This window comes from Haliotis rufescens, unplaced genomic scaffold (genome assembly GCF_023055435.1).
Source record: "Haliotis rufescens isolate VD_foot unplaced genomic scaffold, xgHalRufe1.0.p SCAF_1, whole genome shotgun sequence".
In the NCBI taxonomy this organism is placed as follows: domain Eukaryota; kingdom Metazoa; phylum Mollusca; class Gastropoda; order Lepetellida; family Haliotidae; genus Haliotis; species Haliotis rufescens.
In genome coordinates, this window is record NW_025963779.1 from 73,379,356 (window position 1) to 73,395,987 (window position 16,632).

At 42.3% G+C, this 16,632-nt stretch overlaps 1 protein-coding gene across 1 annotated transcript; it reads left to right on the forward strand.

Moving 5' to 3' along the window:
• The first annotated feature begins 1,035 nt into the window (after nt 1-1,035).
• On the forward strand, nt 1,036-13,478 carry LOC124139749 (vasopressin V1b receptor-like). The gene is made up of 2 exons (XM_048400703.1): nt 1,036-1,126; nt 10,107-13,478. Exon 2 carries the CDS (start codon nt 10,118-10,120, stop codon nt 11,420-11,422), a length of 1,305 nt encoding a protein of 434 aa, XP_048256660.1. The 5' UTR covers nt 1,036-1,126; nt 10,107-10,117; the 3' UTR covers nt 11,423-13,478.
• Nucleotides 13,479-16,632: the final 3,154 nt, after the last annotated feature.

Below are 16,632 nucleotides of genomic sequence, written 5' to 3' on the forward strand. Positions count from 1 at the left end.
CTCAGCCGTGAAGATCCGGGGTAGAAAATGTCTTCAGCACCCCATGCTTGCTGTAAAATGTGGTCAAGCTTGCTGGCTTGGTTGATGCATGTCATCGTATCCCAATTGCGTGGATCGATGCTCATGATGTCAATCACTGGATTGTCTGGTTCAGACTTGATTGTTAACAGACCGCCGACATATAGCTAGAATATTGCTGATTGCGGCATTAAACAACAAACATAATAATCAAATAATCAAAATGGATATCGTAATAAAACGGGTCTTACTTCGCGAAGTGAATCAAATCACGTGAGCTCTACAAATCCTGCAAGCGACCGAAATCTGAATGGCAGTCGATTTCGTTTGCCGATTTTGATTGGACTATGCATTGACTCGTCAGTCCAGCCAAAATAAAACTCCACAATGCCAGCCAAGTTCGGCAAGTAGGGAAACTGGACTTATATAGTCAGATAACTCCCTTGACCCGGGAAGATGTGCAAACTTTTGTAAGAATCCGCTACGCGGATTCATACAGTTTGCACATCGGTTTTTCGATTCATACCTCAATGAACCGAAAAAAATAAACAGTCAATCCTTAAATGGTATATATCACAGTGTACGTTATTGAAGATGGTAGGTTTCACTGTGAGGACACTGGTGGCCCAACCGTTATATAGCTGTGCAGAGTTGCCTCCCTTGGGCACGCCAGAAACGTAGGATCATGGGTTCGAATACCGGTTCGACACAATAATGTTTCACCTCCATATCGCTGCTGGCGTGTTTAAACAAAGTGTTACACGTCTTGAACGTGCATTGTGGGTTTTCACTCACTCACTCACTCACTCTGCACTGCCCCCCCCCCCCGCGAAGAATGATCACCAATGTATTAGCCTGACACAGCTTTTGAGTCACAGCACTCCACACGAATTGTCCGGAAGCTGGTTCATCTGATAGCGCCGACCAACACCACTCACAATGAGGATGCGCAGACCATTGTCTTGTAGTCAACGCTATACAACCCTTGACCCGGAAACCCATGGTATGGACCACGTGACCTGGCACTGTTTACTGAAAGAGCAAGCCCTACGCTTAGCTACAGCTGTATTGTTGAAGCGGAGGGAGGATTTGTTTGTTTGTAACGAGGGTAAGTGTAGGATTTACACAACATTATGAATGATTATAGAATTCTTGATTATAAAATAAGTTTTCTTTTTCACTCTCTGACATATTTCCAATCCTAGTTTTATTTAATTTGTGTTTGTATAAGTGTACATGTTCAGTTCACATTGACATACATGTGTTAATATAATTAATAGCTGTTCATACACATGGCATCATGCAGGTATATAATTTTATATAATATCTAATTTATTCCAATGTATAAAATAATACATTGGAATTATAGCCATGTATACGTGTGTGGAAAGTATGATGAAACTTACTTTTCAGGTTTTGATGTTAACAATTTGTCCGACATTTTCATTTATGTTATATTCAACCTAACAAATCCACATACAATAGAGTGGGTGAGTGAGTATGGTTTTACGCCGCTTTTAGCAATATTCCAGCAATATCACGTCGAGCTTCACACATGATACCCATGTCGGGAATCGAACCCGGGTCTTCGGCGTGACGAGCGAACGCTTTAACCACTAGTTACCCGACCGCCCCCACATACAATAGAAAGAAAGTCAACAATAGTATTTATGTCATATTATAAATGTCAAAATATGCATAACATCAGGTAGCACTGGTTTTTTTGTTTTTACGGTCTGTAAATAATCGAGTCTGGACCAGACAATCCAGTGTTTGACATCATGAGCATCGATCCACGCAATTGGGATCAATGATTTGCATCAACCAAGTCAGCGAGCCTGACCATCCGATCCCGTTAGTCGCCTCTTACGACAAGCATAGACGCCTTTTACGGCAAGCATGGGTTGCTGAAAAGCTATTCTACCCCGGATCTTCTTATTTTTAATCAGTGTCAGTGTACATGCATATGTTTTAAATCATTTAAAAAAAAAGAATTTAAAAAGTTGAAAGAAATCTGATTAATCACTCACAACCATCATATACAAACGCGCAACATCATGTTATGATTCTTGAAGATAATAATTAGTACGTACTAATGCCGGTTTGATAGTGCTATCCCACTGAGATACCAGCTGCTGTTTTGCAATGAATGCCAAGCGCTTGGAAACGCCTTTTAAAGTCTTCTTTTGGTCTGACGCGTCCGGGGTTCGAACCACCACTGTCCGGGCATACACTCTATCCAGCAGACCAGGGAGGCGGCCCTCGGAAACAAGACATTGGACCAAGCAGTTCCCCACCAGCCTGTTAGTCTATACCAGGCCATTTCGGCGTTTTGTTTCAATCTTGCGTGTCTCATGAGACCACACTCATAAATAATCCCTCAATATGGCGGTGGCCTGGAAATAATGGAGTCTGGGTTAGAAAAGGAAACTGTTATGATATTTTGAGCAATACAAATACCTGTAATCACCTGTACCTTGAGCTCCCTATCCTTTCAGCCCCCCCCCCCCCCCCCCCCCCCCCCGTACAAGTATAGGCTGAAGGAGGTGTGTGTGTGTGTGTGGGGGGGGGGGGGGGGGGGGGGGGGGGCATTTTCTCACCCCAAACCCCAACGGGGCGTTTTGTTTCAGTTCAAAAAAAAGATTGCGGATTTTATCATCACTGCATTTGTACAAAGAGTAGAACATGATCACGAACGATGTCGTCCCGGTGGGGTATACGCCACTCAAACTGCCATTTAAACTCATGTGTTTCCCATGAGTTGTGATGCCACCCCATACCATTACACGTCCACCCCCCAACTAACGACACTGAGCAACGCACGCATCGCTAAAGTATTATCCTAGACGCCTTTGCACGACCATCAGAGATGTCCAGCTCCGCCACAGCTGTCTGTGAACAGTATTGTTTCCCAGTCTTGTCTTCTGAACCTTAAGTGCTGTCTACAGCAAGCTGGGTGTGTCAGACGGGGACGTGGAAACAAAACTGGGCGTTCCACTAGACGTCGGGGCCGGGTGTTGAGCTCTCTCAACTGGTTGCGTACGATTTTGCCATAAATTGGTCTCAACTCAGGAATTATTATTAATGTGGCAGTATCAGCCGAACATGATTGTCTTGTTGACGTTAGGTCACACGTGGACGACCGTTCGTGCTAAGTCATGAGATAATGATGTGTTTCGATGAACATTACATGTCTGGCAACTTTGTTTTGCGCCAGCGCCGCCTCCTGGTCTAGTAGTAGAGCGTCCGCCCGGAGAGCGGAAGGTCCGGGGTTCGATCCCCGGCCGCGTCGTACCAAAAGACATTAAAAGATGGTACTTGTTGTTACTCTGTCTGGCGCTCGGCATTAAGGGGCTAAAACAAGGACTGGTCGGCTCGGAGTCAGTATACTGTGTCTGAGTGGGGTCTTCATGTTAAACTGCGGCATTGTATCTCAGAGAGCTAGTACTATAAATCGGCATCAGTCCGGACTAGTACAAGCAGCCACACAAACACACACACGTACATGCACGTCGCTATATAAGTGCAATAATCTTGGACGCGACGTTAAACCCCATTTCACCTCACCTCTTCTTGTTTTGCGCCATTCCTGTTTACAGCATACCCACAGCGCGCACACGTTGATTTTCAATCAGCCGTGATTTTCGGTTAAGCAAAAGTATTTTTTATGAGTACCTGAGAGCTAAACACTAATTGTCTGTTGTTCACATTAAGAATTTACAGGTGTACGAGTATCATGCTCCTAACAAACACGCGACACATCCAAATTGTGCACCTTGTGTTAACATGTATGTTCAAACTGTGAACAACGACCTTAAATCGAGATCTTCATGAATAGGTATTTTTTATGAGTACCTGAGAGCTAAACACTAATTGTCTGTTGTTCACATTAAGAGTTTACGGGTGTACGAGTATCATGCTCCTAACAAACACGCGACACATCCAAATTGTGCACCTTGTGTTAACATGTATGTTCAAACTGTGAACAACGACCTTAAATCGAGATCTTCATGAATAGGTATTTTTTATGAGTACCTGAGAGCTAAACACTAATTGTCTGTTGTTCACATTAAGAGTTTACGGGTGTACGAGTATCATGCTCCTAACAAACACGCGACACATCCAAATTGTGCACCTTGTGTTAACATGTATGTTCAAACTGTGAACAACGACCTTAAATCGAGATCTTCATGAATAGGTATTTATATTTAATTTCTGAATATAGGTATTTTTATTGAACTTTATATAAAGCACAGTTGCTTTTGTCCGTTAGTATATGTTCAAACCGTTCATTGGAATATTTGGGACATTTTCGAACTGAATAGACCCGTGAAGATCCGGGGTATAGAATAGGTCTTCAGTAACCCATGCTTGCCGTACAGGGCGACTCTGCTTGTCGTAAGAGGCGACTAACGGGATCGGGTGGTCAGGCTTGCTGACTTGGTTGATGCATGTCATCGTATCCCAAGTGCGTGGATCGATGCTCAAGATATCACTGGATTGTCTGGTTGATTATTTACAGACCGCCGTCATATAGTTGGAATATTGTTGAGTGCGGCGTTAATCAACAAACAATACAAAAAATCGAGCTGTATAAACAAATTTTACCAAAGTGGTTAACGTCCACGACCTTCATTACGTTGCATTTTCCTCCCACAACAACGTCGCGCCGTGATTAACTGACATGAATTTCGCAACGATGTTAAAACCAACTCGCTCGCTCACTCACATAAGAGTCGCGCCACATCTCCATAATTAATGACTTTAAGAATGTTTGAATTATATTATTGTACATTTCACGGTAGTGGCGTACAGTATTATATATCAGCTACACGGATATGGACTCATGACGATCCGGGGTAGAATAGGTCTTCAGCAACCCATGCTTGCCGTAAAAGGCGACTATGCTTGTCGTAAGAGGCTACTAACCGTGTTCAGGTGGACATGCTCGCTGACTTGGTTGATGCATGTCATCGATCTCAATTGCGTGGATCGATGCTCATGATGTCAATCACTGGATTGTCTTGTCCGAGTCGATTATTTACACTCCGCCGTCATATGGCTGGAATATTGCTTTATGTGGCGTTAAACAACAAACAAATACAAGCATTGCCCTTCACACACACACACACACACACACACACACACACACACACACACACACACCGATTATGTTTCTAGGTTTGTCAGCACCATACCCGTGCTCGTGGGTTTCACCGAAGTGGTAAACGTCTGAGACCTGCATCACTTGGGGCTTTCCTTCCACATTTAGCTGACACGCCGTGATATAACTGCAATATTGTTAAAAGCGGCGTTAAACCCAACTCACTCACTCACTCAGTTCAACGATGACCATTTCACAATGTCATGATTACATTGCTTGATTCGTCACCAATGTCATGTGTTTACTTGTACACATATACAACGCTGATACCAACACTTTATTGACAGGAGATGGGACCTGTCATATTAAGCAACGGGAAAGCGCACTGTCGTTTGTCAAGTGTGTGTATGTGCTAGAGGTAACGCTATAGTTTGTTTGTTTGTTTGTTGTTTAACGCCGCACTCAGCAATATTCCAGCTATATGACGGCAGTCTGTTAATAATCGAGTCTGGACCAGACAATCCAGTGATTTGACAACATGAGCATCGATCCACGCAATTGGGATCGATGACATGCATCAACCAGGTCAGCGAGCCTGACCACCCGATCCCGTTAGTTGCCTCTTCTGACAAGCATAGTCGCCTTTTACGGCAAGCATGGGTTGCTGAAGACCTATTCGACCCCAACCCGCTAAAGGCGCATTTACTGCGTATCCCGGTTTATATAATGACGTCAGATGTTGCATGTAAATATTGAACGATGAGTAAGTCCGATGGTTTCCCTTTCCTGAAAGGGCATATATTTAACATGAATCTAACAAATTTAACAATAATCTAGAATGAAAGTGCGTGAAAATTTCGGGAAAGCGCATGTTTCATGTTTAGGGAGAGATTCCCCTGAGTGGAAATGGTGCGTCGATGTGTATAAATGTCAGCGCGTAAGGGGTATCCTTGTTAGTATTTCTGTCATACAAAACAACAACCACATGTAAGTGCACAGAAACAGAATAGAAAGTTGAAGAACCTATACTGACGAGTCACTGTGAAACGACACCTGGTAAGTTTGTGTGTCTTGTGCCCGTGTACTCTGGTACTACAGTAGCTCTTAGTGACGTCCGTCAGGTGGAGCCAAGTTTCTTGTGTACAAAAACATTGGTTCCCAGCTTACAAATGTATCTGGCATCTATATGTCTGTCATATTTATATATCTGGCATCTTTATATATCTGGCATCTTTATATATTGGACTTAATATATCTGTCATCTTTATATATCTGTCATCTGTATATATCTGTCATCTGTATATATCTGTCATCTTTATATATCTGTCATCTGTATATATCTGTCATCTGTATATATCTATAATCTTTATGCATCTTTTTATCTTTATATATCTGCCATCTTTATATATCTGCCATCTTTATATATCTGGTATCTTTATATATCTGCCATCTTTATATATATCTGTCATCTGTATATATCTATAATCTTTATGCATCTTTTTATCTTTATATATCTGCCATCTTTATATATCTGCCATCTTTATATATATCTGTCATCTGTATATATCTGTCATCTGTATATATCTGTCATCTGTATATATCTGTCATCTGTATATATCTGTCATCTGTATATATCTATAATCTTTAATGCATCTTTTTATCTTTATATATCTGCCATCTTTATATATCTGCCATCTTTATATATATCTGTCATCTGTATATATCTGTCATCTGTATATATCTGTCATCTGTATATATCTGTCATCTGTATATATCTGTCATCTGTATATATCTATAATCTTTAATGCATCTTTTTATCTTTATATATCTGCCATCTTTAAATATCTGCCATCTTTATATATCTGCCATCTGTATATATCTGTCATCTGTATATATCTGTCATCTGTATATATCTGTCATCTGTATATATCTGCCATCTGTATATATCTATAATCTTTATGCATCTTCTTATCTTTCTATATCTGCCATCTTTATTTATATCTGTCATCTGTATATATCTGCCATCTTTATATATATATATATATCTGTCATCTTTATATATCTGCCATCTTTATATATATCTGCCATCTTTTTATATCTGTCATCTGTATATATCTGTCATCTTTCTATATCTGCCATCTGTTTATATCTATAATCTTTATGCATCTTTTTATCTTTATATAACTGCCATCTTTATATATCTGTCATCTTTATATATATCTGTCATCTTTATATATCTGAATGAATGAATGAATGAATGAATGAATGGTTTATTTACACACATACATTACTATCGAGTTTATCCATCAGAGATGAGGAGAATAAATCCGTCATCTACATCTATATATATTTGTCAGTTATATATTTCTATTTATTCAACAAACCTTCAATACAATAAAACAGGAGGACGGCATTGTTTCTAAATGATACTGGATGTCATCTAACCATTTATGAACAACGCGTGTATGCTCAGGAACTCCCAAAACACTGAGACCAACACTTTACTAACGGGGACTTATTACTCATGACGTGAAGCATCGGAAATATCCGCTGTCACTCGGGAGGGAGGTAACGTTAATAGCGCAGTTACTGCGCCTCTGGTTACTGATAAAACAGGCCATGAATATACACATCGGAAGTCGAGGTGGATCGAAAGCCTTGATCTCTAACATATCCAGATTCCCTTTAGTCTAACATCAACGTCCGGCCTTCTTAAAGTCATTTTCAAAAATAGCTTTCTAGTGAAGGGGGAAATAATACTGTAAGAGTCCACAAAAATGTTCATAGAAGAAACAGATTCGCGAAATTCACTGTACTGTGACATCGGGTGTTCGCGAAATAGGTGTGCATGTCGGTGTCGGTGTCGGTGTCGGTGTCGGTGTAGCTACGTTACTTTGTTTCTTTTATACCCGGTGTCATCACATGTCACTTAACTTTGACACCCGAGTTTAGTCCTTATCGAGTGAGTGAGTATGGTTTTACGCCGCTTTTAGCAATATTCCATCAATATCACGGCGGAGGACACCAGAAATGGGCTTCACACATTGTTCCCATGTCTGGAATCGAACCCCGGGTCTTCCGCGTGACGAGCTAACACTTTAACCACTAGGCTACCCGACCGCCCCTTAGTCCTTATCGATGCAACCCTGTCTGTTTCCTGTGGCAGTCATCTAGAATACAATTCTAGGGTATTTCAATACTGGGACAAAGTTTCCATGTAACTTACACACTTACACCAAAAACGTATATGTACCTTTTCACTCTTGACATGTCTTTATTTTGTAATAACAACTTCTCTACAAAATAACTTTAAACAGAAAGGAATAACATTTATTACCCATTTTGTTTATCAGCTGTAGAATTGCGTAAGTTACCTTGCGAAACAAGTCAATCCTTCTTTTCTCCTTTGATATATGTAACAAGTTACTTTACATATAAATTATAAAAGCAATAGAATATGTATACTCATAAGTTAAATTGTCAGTGAATAAAACTACACGTGGACGACATGAAACTTACGCAATTCAATTACAGGTGGTGAACAAAATGTCCCGTTTTCTTTGTACATTGTAAACATTTTTTGCGCAAATTTCACAGTTAGATAAATGCATATCTAAGCTTGGCCAGAACAGCTTTAATGACCGATTCTATAGACTTATATTTTTGGATGCCATTGTCACACGTTTGTGGCCCAGTATTCAAATAATGCACAATTACATTGAGAAGCAGTGTGTGGAAAGTCCCCGCTAATTACATTCCACGCCTCTGGGGATATGTTCATACAGGAAACAGGATCTAAACCTCATGCAACAGTAACGTTTCGTTAGATAGCTTGTAATATCCGCATTGCCTTCATACTCTTTAAACTGGGAGAAACATTCACTATACATCGCGTCACGCCGAAGGCCCGGGTTCGATTCCCCACATGGGTACAATGTGTGAAGCCCATGTCTGGTGTCTCACGCCGTCCCCACATTACTAGAATACTGCTAAAAGCGGTGTTAAGCTCACTCTCTCACTCACTTCTAATGGCTACTACAAATAGCTTCACCCACTGTCTGAGGATGTTGTAAATTGTGTAAGAGCGGGTAGTCCAACATGTCGCATAAAGGTGAGCGTTAACTTGTATATGTCTTGTATGACAAGGGGGGATTTCTAGTTATGGAAACCGGACCACCCGGAATGTCATCGTTCTTGGGTGATTGGGAATCTGAAACGGCAATGGTACCGGAAGAAGGGTAAAATCACATCCCCGCAGTTAGAAAAAGCCGACAGGTGAGGTGAGGTGAGGTGAAATTGGGTTTAACGTCGCGTCCAAGATTATTGCACTTATATAGCGACGTGCATGCACGTGTATGTGTGTGTGTGGCTGCTTGTACTAGTCCGGACTGATGCCGATTTATAGTGCTAGTACACTGAGATACCATGCCGCAGTTTAACATGAATACCCCACTCAGACACAGTATACTGACTCCGAGCCGACCAGTCCTTGTTTTAGCCCCTTAATGCCGAGCGCCAGACAGGGTAACAACAAGTACAATCTTTTAACGTCTTTTTGTATGACGCGGCCCGGGATCGAACCCCGGACCTTCCGCTCTCCGGGCGGACTCCGACAGGACAAAATCGCGGTACATCAATAAACAAATTGTTAGCAAGGTCAAAGAGCTGTCCCCTGTGACCTCGACCTGACGTTTAGGACAATGACAGAACCCTTGTCATTTCCGCACTTCCGGACCGGAAACTATACATCATTCATCGCAGCGAGTAGATTTTCTGCGAAGTATAATATACATACGTATATGCACACTATACGTATCAGTACTGCGTTTAACTATTACAGACGTAGATTGAAAGTATAGATTTGACTTCCAGCTCTTTCAGTGCCTTAAACGTGCCATGTGTTATGAAACAGCCATCATCTTACGCTAATATTTATGTTTATAACTTTCCAGAAATCTTATAGATATGTATTTTGTTTTTACAGCTAGGATCGTCATGGAACTGACTCCAGTTATGCAAGACAATTCAACAATATGGCATCCGAGTTCCACACTTATGCCTATAGACAATATATCCGTGTCAATTACCAGTACAGGTGTTCCATATCCAAACATCGACAAATCAGAGTATCTCGACGGTCTAAGCAATGAGGAGGCAACAAGGCTACTTCCGGTTATGGTGTACCTTGGGATACTGATGATCGTTGGCCTGGTGGGTAACTGTCTGGTCTTATACGTCCACTTCCGGAAGTTCAACCCCAGTACGACTAGGACGTACGTCGTGTCGCTGGCGTTCTTTGACCTCCTTAGCTGCCTCATCTCAGTCCCCGGGGAAATTGTAGACTTGAGGTTTTCCTTCACGTTTGAAGCGGTGGCTCTGTGTAAAGCAGAGCGATTCTGTACCACATTCACCTCTCTGGCATCCGGCTTCACGTTGATGGCGGTGGCTGTCGACCGCTTCAGGCGTATCTGTCATCCTTTGAAACAACAGCTGCAGACAAGTGGGGCCCGGAAGGTCGTACTTGGGGCCTGTCTCCTCTCAGTTCTCTTCTCTTGGCCCGTTATCGCCATCTACGGCAAGAGGTCCGTGGACACGGAGTATCGCCTCATCAAAGGGATTGAGTGTTCGACGGACGATGAGTACAGAGTTACAAAGTATCCGGCAATTTACACAGGATCCCTGTCCCTAATATTCATCATATCCTTTGTTACCATGATAGTTGTCTACACCCTCATAGGGAGGAGGGTGTTCCAGCAGAAGAAATTCAGAAAGGTGTCCACGAGCAAAAGTCTTCAGCGGTCTCGGAGTCTGTCTGGCAGCGACAAGATGCCAGCTTCACCAACATCACCGAGGCCTGCACCGGAAATGGACAGACCCTCCTATGACGAAGGCCCGTCGGAGTATTCCACAGCTTCCATAGATCCCCATGTGAAGGATGTCAGTCTCACCCGGAAGCCCTCTTTCATGAAGCGTTTCCAAAAAGGGGCCCAGGACTCTAGGAGCAGGAAGACGACATTCATGTTGTTCCTCATCACCATGGTGTTCGTGTTGAGTTTCCTCCCCCACCTTGTCCTGAAAGGAGTCCAGGCGGCCAAGAGATCCTTCCCGGGGGATGCGAGCACTGCGGCCCTCATCTTCTACAACATCTTCGTGAGGTCCTACTTCCTCAACAGCATCTCCAACGCCTTCATCTACGGGTTCTGTAGTCCACGCTTTAGAAAAGAATCTAAAGCTCTCCTTCAGGCTTTAATGTGTCATAAGAGATGCGCGTCGCTGTCCATCTCGAAAACCAAGGTGTGAGTGGTTTGTTACCAGGTGCGGACACGGATGGTGGATGTGGGAGACTGAGATGGTTTGAGAACGGGTGGACAACAGGAGTACGCGGGAGGCGTTAGAACTGATGTATAGCGTGGTCATATGTGAGATAATATATATCAGAAACACCGGATATATTAAAAAAAACAATTTGCAGGTTTATGTTGCAGGTGTAAGGACCGATATGCAGGTGTGCATGACAGGTGTTACAACACGTATACAGGTACCTAGGTTTGCTTGACAGGTGTTAGAACACATATACCGGTGTGTCAAGCCAGGTGTTAAGAACAGATATGCCGGTTACGTGGCAAATGTTAGAACATATATGCCGATGTGCGTGACGCCTGTTACAACAAAAAATCAGGTTTGCTTAATATTTGCTAAAACAGATACTAGTGTACAGGTGTGTTTGACAGATTTTAGAACAGATATTCAGGTGTGCGTCACACGTGTTAGAACAGATATTCAGGTGTGCATGACAGGTTTTAGAACAGATATTCAGGTGTGCGTCACACGTGTTAGGACATATATTCAGGTGTGCGCAACACGTGTTAGAACAGATATACAGGTGTGCGCCTAACGTGTTAGAACAGTTATTCAGGTGTGCGCGGCAGGTTTTAGAACAGATAATCAGGTGTGCGTCACGCGTGTTAGAACAGATATTCAGGTGTGCGTCACACGTGTTAGAACAGATATTCAGGTGTGCGTCACAGATGTTAGAACATATATTCAGGTGTACGTGGCAGGTTTTAGAAGAGATATACAGTGCGCGTGGCAGGTGATAGAATATATATATACAGGTGTGCGTGACAGGTACGTTCGGTTCACGTGGACAGTCACAAATGGCATCGGCAGACACCATGATGGTTATTCTGTGAATTCAGTTATCATTATTTTTTCGTGTGTTGGACGTTTTGAACAATGGCTTAACGCTAACCCTGGCTCTGCCTTGCGACCATAAATTCATGCAACCCGGGAGGCTGCTGACGTGAAAAGTAGATGACGCATGATGGCACTTGAGTTACAGACCATCATGCGACAGTGTACAGTATGTGGACAGTGGACTGATAAAATCATGCGGCAGTAGACAGTGTGTGGACAGTGGACTGATAAAATCATGCGGCAGTAGACAGTGTGTGGACAGTGGACTGATAAAATCGTGCGGCGGTGGACAGTGTATGGACCTGTGACTGATAAAATCATGGGGCATCGGAGAGTTTGTGGACAGTGGACTGATAAAATAGTAGGGCAGTGTACAGTGTGTGGACAGTGGACTGATAAAATCATGGGGCAGTGGACAGTGGACTGATAAAATCATAGGGAAGTGTTCAGTGTGTGGAAAGTGGACTGATAAAATCATGCGTCAGTGTATAGTGTGTGGACGGTGGACAAACAAAATCATGCGGCAGCGGACAGTGTGTGGACTGTGGACTGATACATTCGTGTGGCAGTGGACAGTGGACTGATAAAATCATGCGTCAGTAGACAGTGTGTGGATAGTGGACTGATAAAATCATGCGTCAGTAGACAGTATGTGGACTGATAAAATCATGCGTCAGTGGGCAGTGTTTGGACAGTGGACTAATAAAATCATGCGGCAGTGGACAGTGTGTGGACAGTGGACTGATAAAATCATGCGACAGTAGACAGCGTGTGGACAGTGTTCTGAATAACATTCATCGTACTCTGGGTGTGATTCACCATTACCTCTCATTGTACTGTACTCATTGTGGGGCGACCTTGACCTACAAAGGCTTAAGTCCACGACGTAGATGTGCTTCAGCTGTGACTCACTGAATATATAACATCCACACTGCTGGGAGGAAAGGCGGAATTGGACACGCGTATGAAGACATCGTTTAAAAAACACGCAAACACGTCTCCTCTTTAAGATATATCCAGTTTGTTGTCTGAGATGGCTAGCCGTACAGTTTCCTTTTATTTCAGGGCAGGTAGCATTTCCGACGACGTCGTTGTCGTTGTTGACACAGGTACTACAGTATTGTTGTCATGTTGAATTAAAAAAAACATCTTTGTTAAACCATGGTGCGTCGTACTGATGTCGTAAGAGGAAGATGCAGGGGTACTCAGGGGTACTCAGGGGTACTCGGAATGTGAAGTGAATTATACCACACCACACCACGCGGGTCACTGTAGAACAACTAGCGATTGAATGTTGTTTTAAACCACAGCTAGAGATACTGTTCCACGCCGTCGGAGTACGATGACACACACACGCAGCCAGATGACTGGCCCTATCGTCGCTGAAGTCTTTTGCGACATTCACTTGACATCGGCCAGGAATCCCCAGTTATCTTTAAGTGTCATTTGGAAGCTGGGGAATATGAATGAAGACAGGTTGACAAATGAATTTCAACTTATGTTTTCATTACATTGTATTGCAAGAATATATCATTCCTGTTTTTATTCATAGAATGGTGATTCCGGCGATAGCTATTCACCAACGTTGGAACTAGTCCCAATGATTATAAAAAGATGTACATTTTCATTAAAACGAACGTATCGGTCGCCATTATTTGTATTATCAATCAGATTCTTTAATTGAAGCAAAGTTTCCAAATATCCCAATCTTCATTAAGTCAGGGTATGGACTACTTGAAGACATGCAATTTTCAAACATACTACAGAAACCTACATTTCGTTTTCTAACTACCATAGCCGCTGTCACTTTCACGTATCGTAAGTCCTTATATCGCATACGCATTCCGTATGGTTAAAGGTCTCTACGTTACCGTTTCATAATAGATTCCCAATCCAATTAAATAACATGTTTTTACACCGATACGATACCTCTCTGCATGCTTGAAGATCTCACAAATAATCAGGTCGCGTCAAGTAATCTTTCTAATCAGCAAGTCAGTACCTACGCTTTTAAATTTCCAAATTACACTGGAAATTCTGAATGGAAAATGATAAAAGCCAATAAATATTCCAATCGTTTTTAGATTTGGCGGTTCACCAAACTAGACCTTCTCAGTGTCTTACCGATCTTCACACAGAGTGATGATGTATCAGAGTGAAAGATTTATGAAAAATTATGAGATTGAATAAAACGTTTACTAAATATTTCCATGATATTAATTGTGCCTTAGTATTTTCCTCTGATCATTTTGTCTAAATAACACAACCACGCAGGTGTCCGGTTTTATTTGAGAAAGATAATAAAACTATCCTTCAAATACTAAATAATATAATTCAACATAATAATCATACCTAATATAAAAAACATTGAAAGAGTATACATTAACGAGAGTGAAATGATAGTATATCGTGTGCGAAATAGGCATAATGATGAAAGCGTACGTAAAATCACCAATTGGTTTGATAATATTGTTAACACCTACTATAACTTACAAGCTAAACATACCGACACGCCACAAAACAGATGCAGCATAACACAAGGCACACATTAACCTTGACGATTATATTCGTTATTATATTTTCATAGGTAATTTGATGTTAATCCAAGAGATATTCTTCGACCATCCCCTCACTTAAACAAAAAATCCGAAGAACATTTTTTTTTATTTTGTGAGTGAGTTGGGTTTGACGCCGCTTTGAACAGTATTCCAGTTATATCACGGCGTGTCAGCTTAATGTGGGAGGAAAGCCCGAAGTGGTGCAGGTCTCAGACGTTTACCACTTCGGTGAAACCAACAACCACGGGTGTGGTGCTGACAAACCTAGAAACATAATCGGGGCGAACCACAATCATAGGTTTCTAGCGTTCCCAAGGGACGCAACTCTGCACAGCGAATCGCGGCGCCTTATAGACGACTGGGCCACCCGTACCCCCTTTGATTTTTTTGGACGTGGCCAATGTATAACACTCGGTTATCCGGTGTATTGTATCTCCACCTTCTTATAATAAATCCTGGAAACCATTGGATCGTCTTGAGCGCAACTCAAACGGCACGACGCTTATAATACCCCTCCAATCAAATTTCTGTCATGAGCGAGATATATGGTCGTCGCTATTTTACGCAATTTTCGAGACCGCGGTAGCGTACCGCTTTTATCGAGTTGTATAGCTCTTCGTTTATGCTGTGCTAGATTGGAGATATAGGAGCGGTGACGGTGACGTCACTTCCGAAACGAAGCTGTGGTGCTGAATAGGTCCATAGTATTAATCATAATAAAATAGAATAGATATAATACCCTTGTTAATCGAGGATGCCAGTTCGTATGGATGGTGATGGTAGGTGTACTTTAAGAGGCGTTATTTTCCTTGAAATCTCCAATGTTTATAAACAAGGAGTGTCCAGTACAACATGTGACCGCGTGGGCCTAAGGTCAGGTAATTCATACAAGGTTACATCTCGCTCTTGGGGCTTCCGGTTTCCGGCGTCATGTCGAGTGCGCTTGTGACTGTAGCTGGGCTGAATCGAGTTGAACACCGACAGAGACAGAGACACAACTTGTGAGTGGCACTCAGGAACAACATCAGAACATGACTTCTCAATTTCCCAAAAATTAATTGTATACAAAATAAATCAAACTACACGATGTTTATGGATTGCTGGAACTGTGGTGGCATAGGCGCTGGAGATGCCTGGAAATATAAAACAGACACTTGTTTGCTGGCCGGGTGCTATACGTGTGTAGCCTGCATCTGCAAGTGCGAGGCACATCACTCAATACAATGCTGAAATATTTCAGATTGTGATCGTGACACACAGACAGTGTGTGTGTGAGAGAGAGAGAGAGAGAGAGATAGAGAACAAGACAGAGTGGGGGAAGAGATATAGAGAGGCCGGCAGAATTAGAGTGAGAGAGTGATACACAGAGACAGACAAACATACACAGAGACAGACAGACGGGTACAGAGAGACACCGGGAGAGATGTAAAGTGAGAGACACAGAAAGAGAGAGACAGACAGGGAGAGAGCGAGAGACAGAGGAGGAGAGAGACCGAAAGACACACAGAGAAACAGGCGTTTTTCTTTTCAACCATCTACAAACACAACAAAAGTCACGACAGAAACTTGATTCGTCTGTAAAAGCGAAAACACATGACCAATAACTTATCTTACATTTGCTGGTGACACTGGATGTACAGACGTTATAGCTGTTTATAAGCATTTAACATTATCACTTGTTTCTGCATAAGTAACCTTTATTCAGTTTTTAACCAAATACTTCCGATTTGTCGTAAGATCGAAATCCGTTGTGTC

Coding starts and splice junctions, on each gene's coding strand:
- LOC124139749 (XM_048400703.1), top strand. CDS start 10,118: ATGGAACTGACTCCAGTTATGCAAGACAATTCAACAATATGGCATCCG.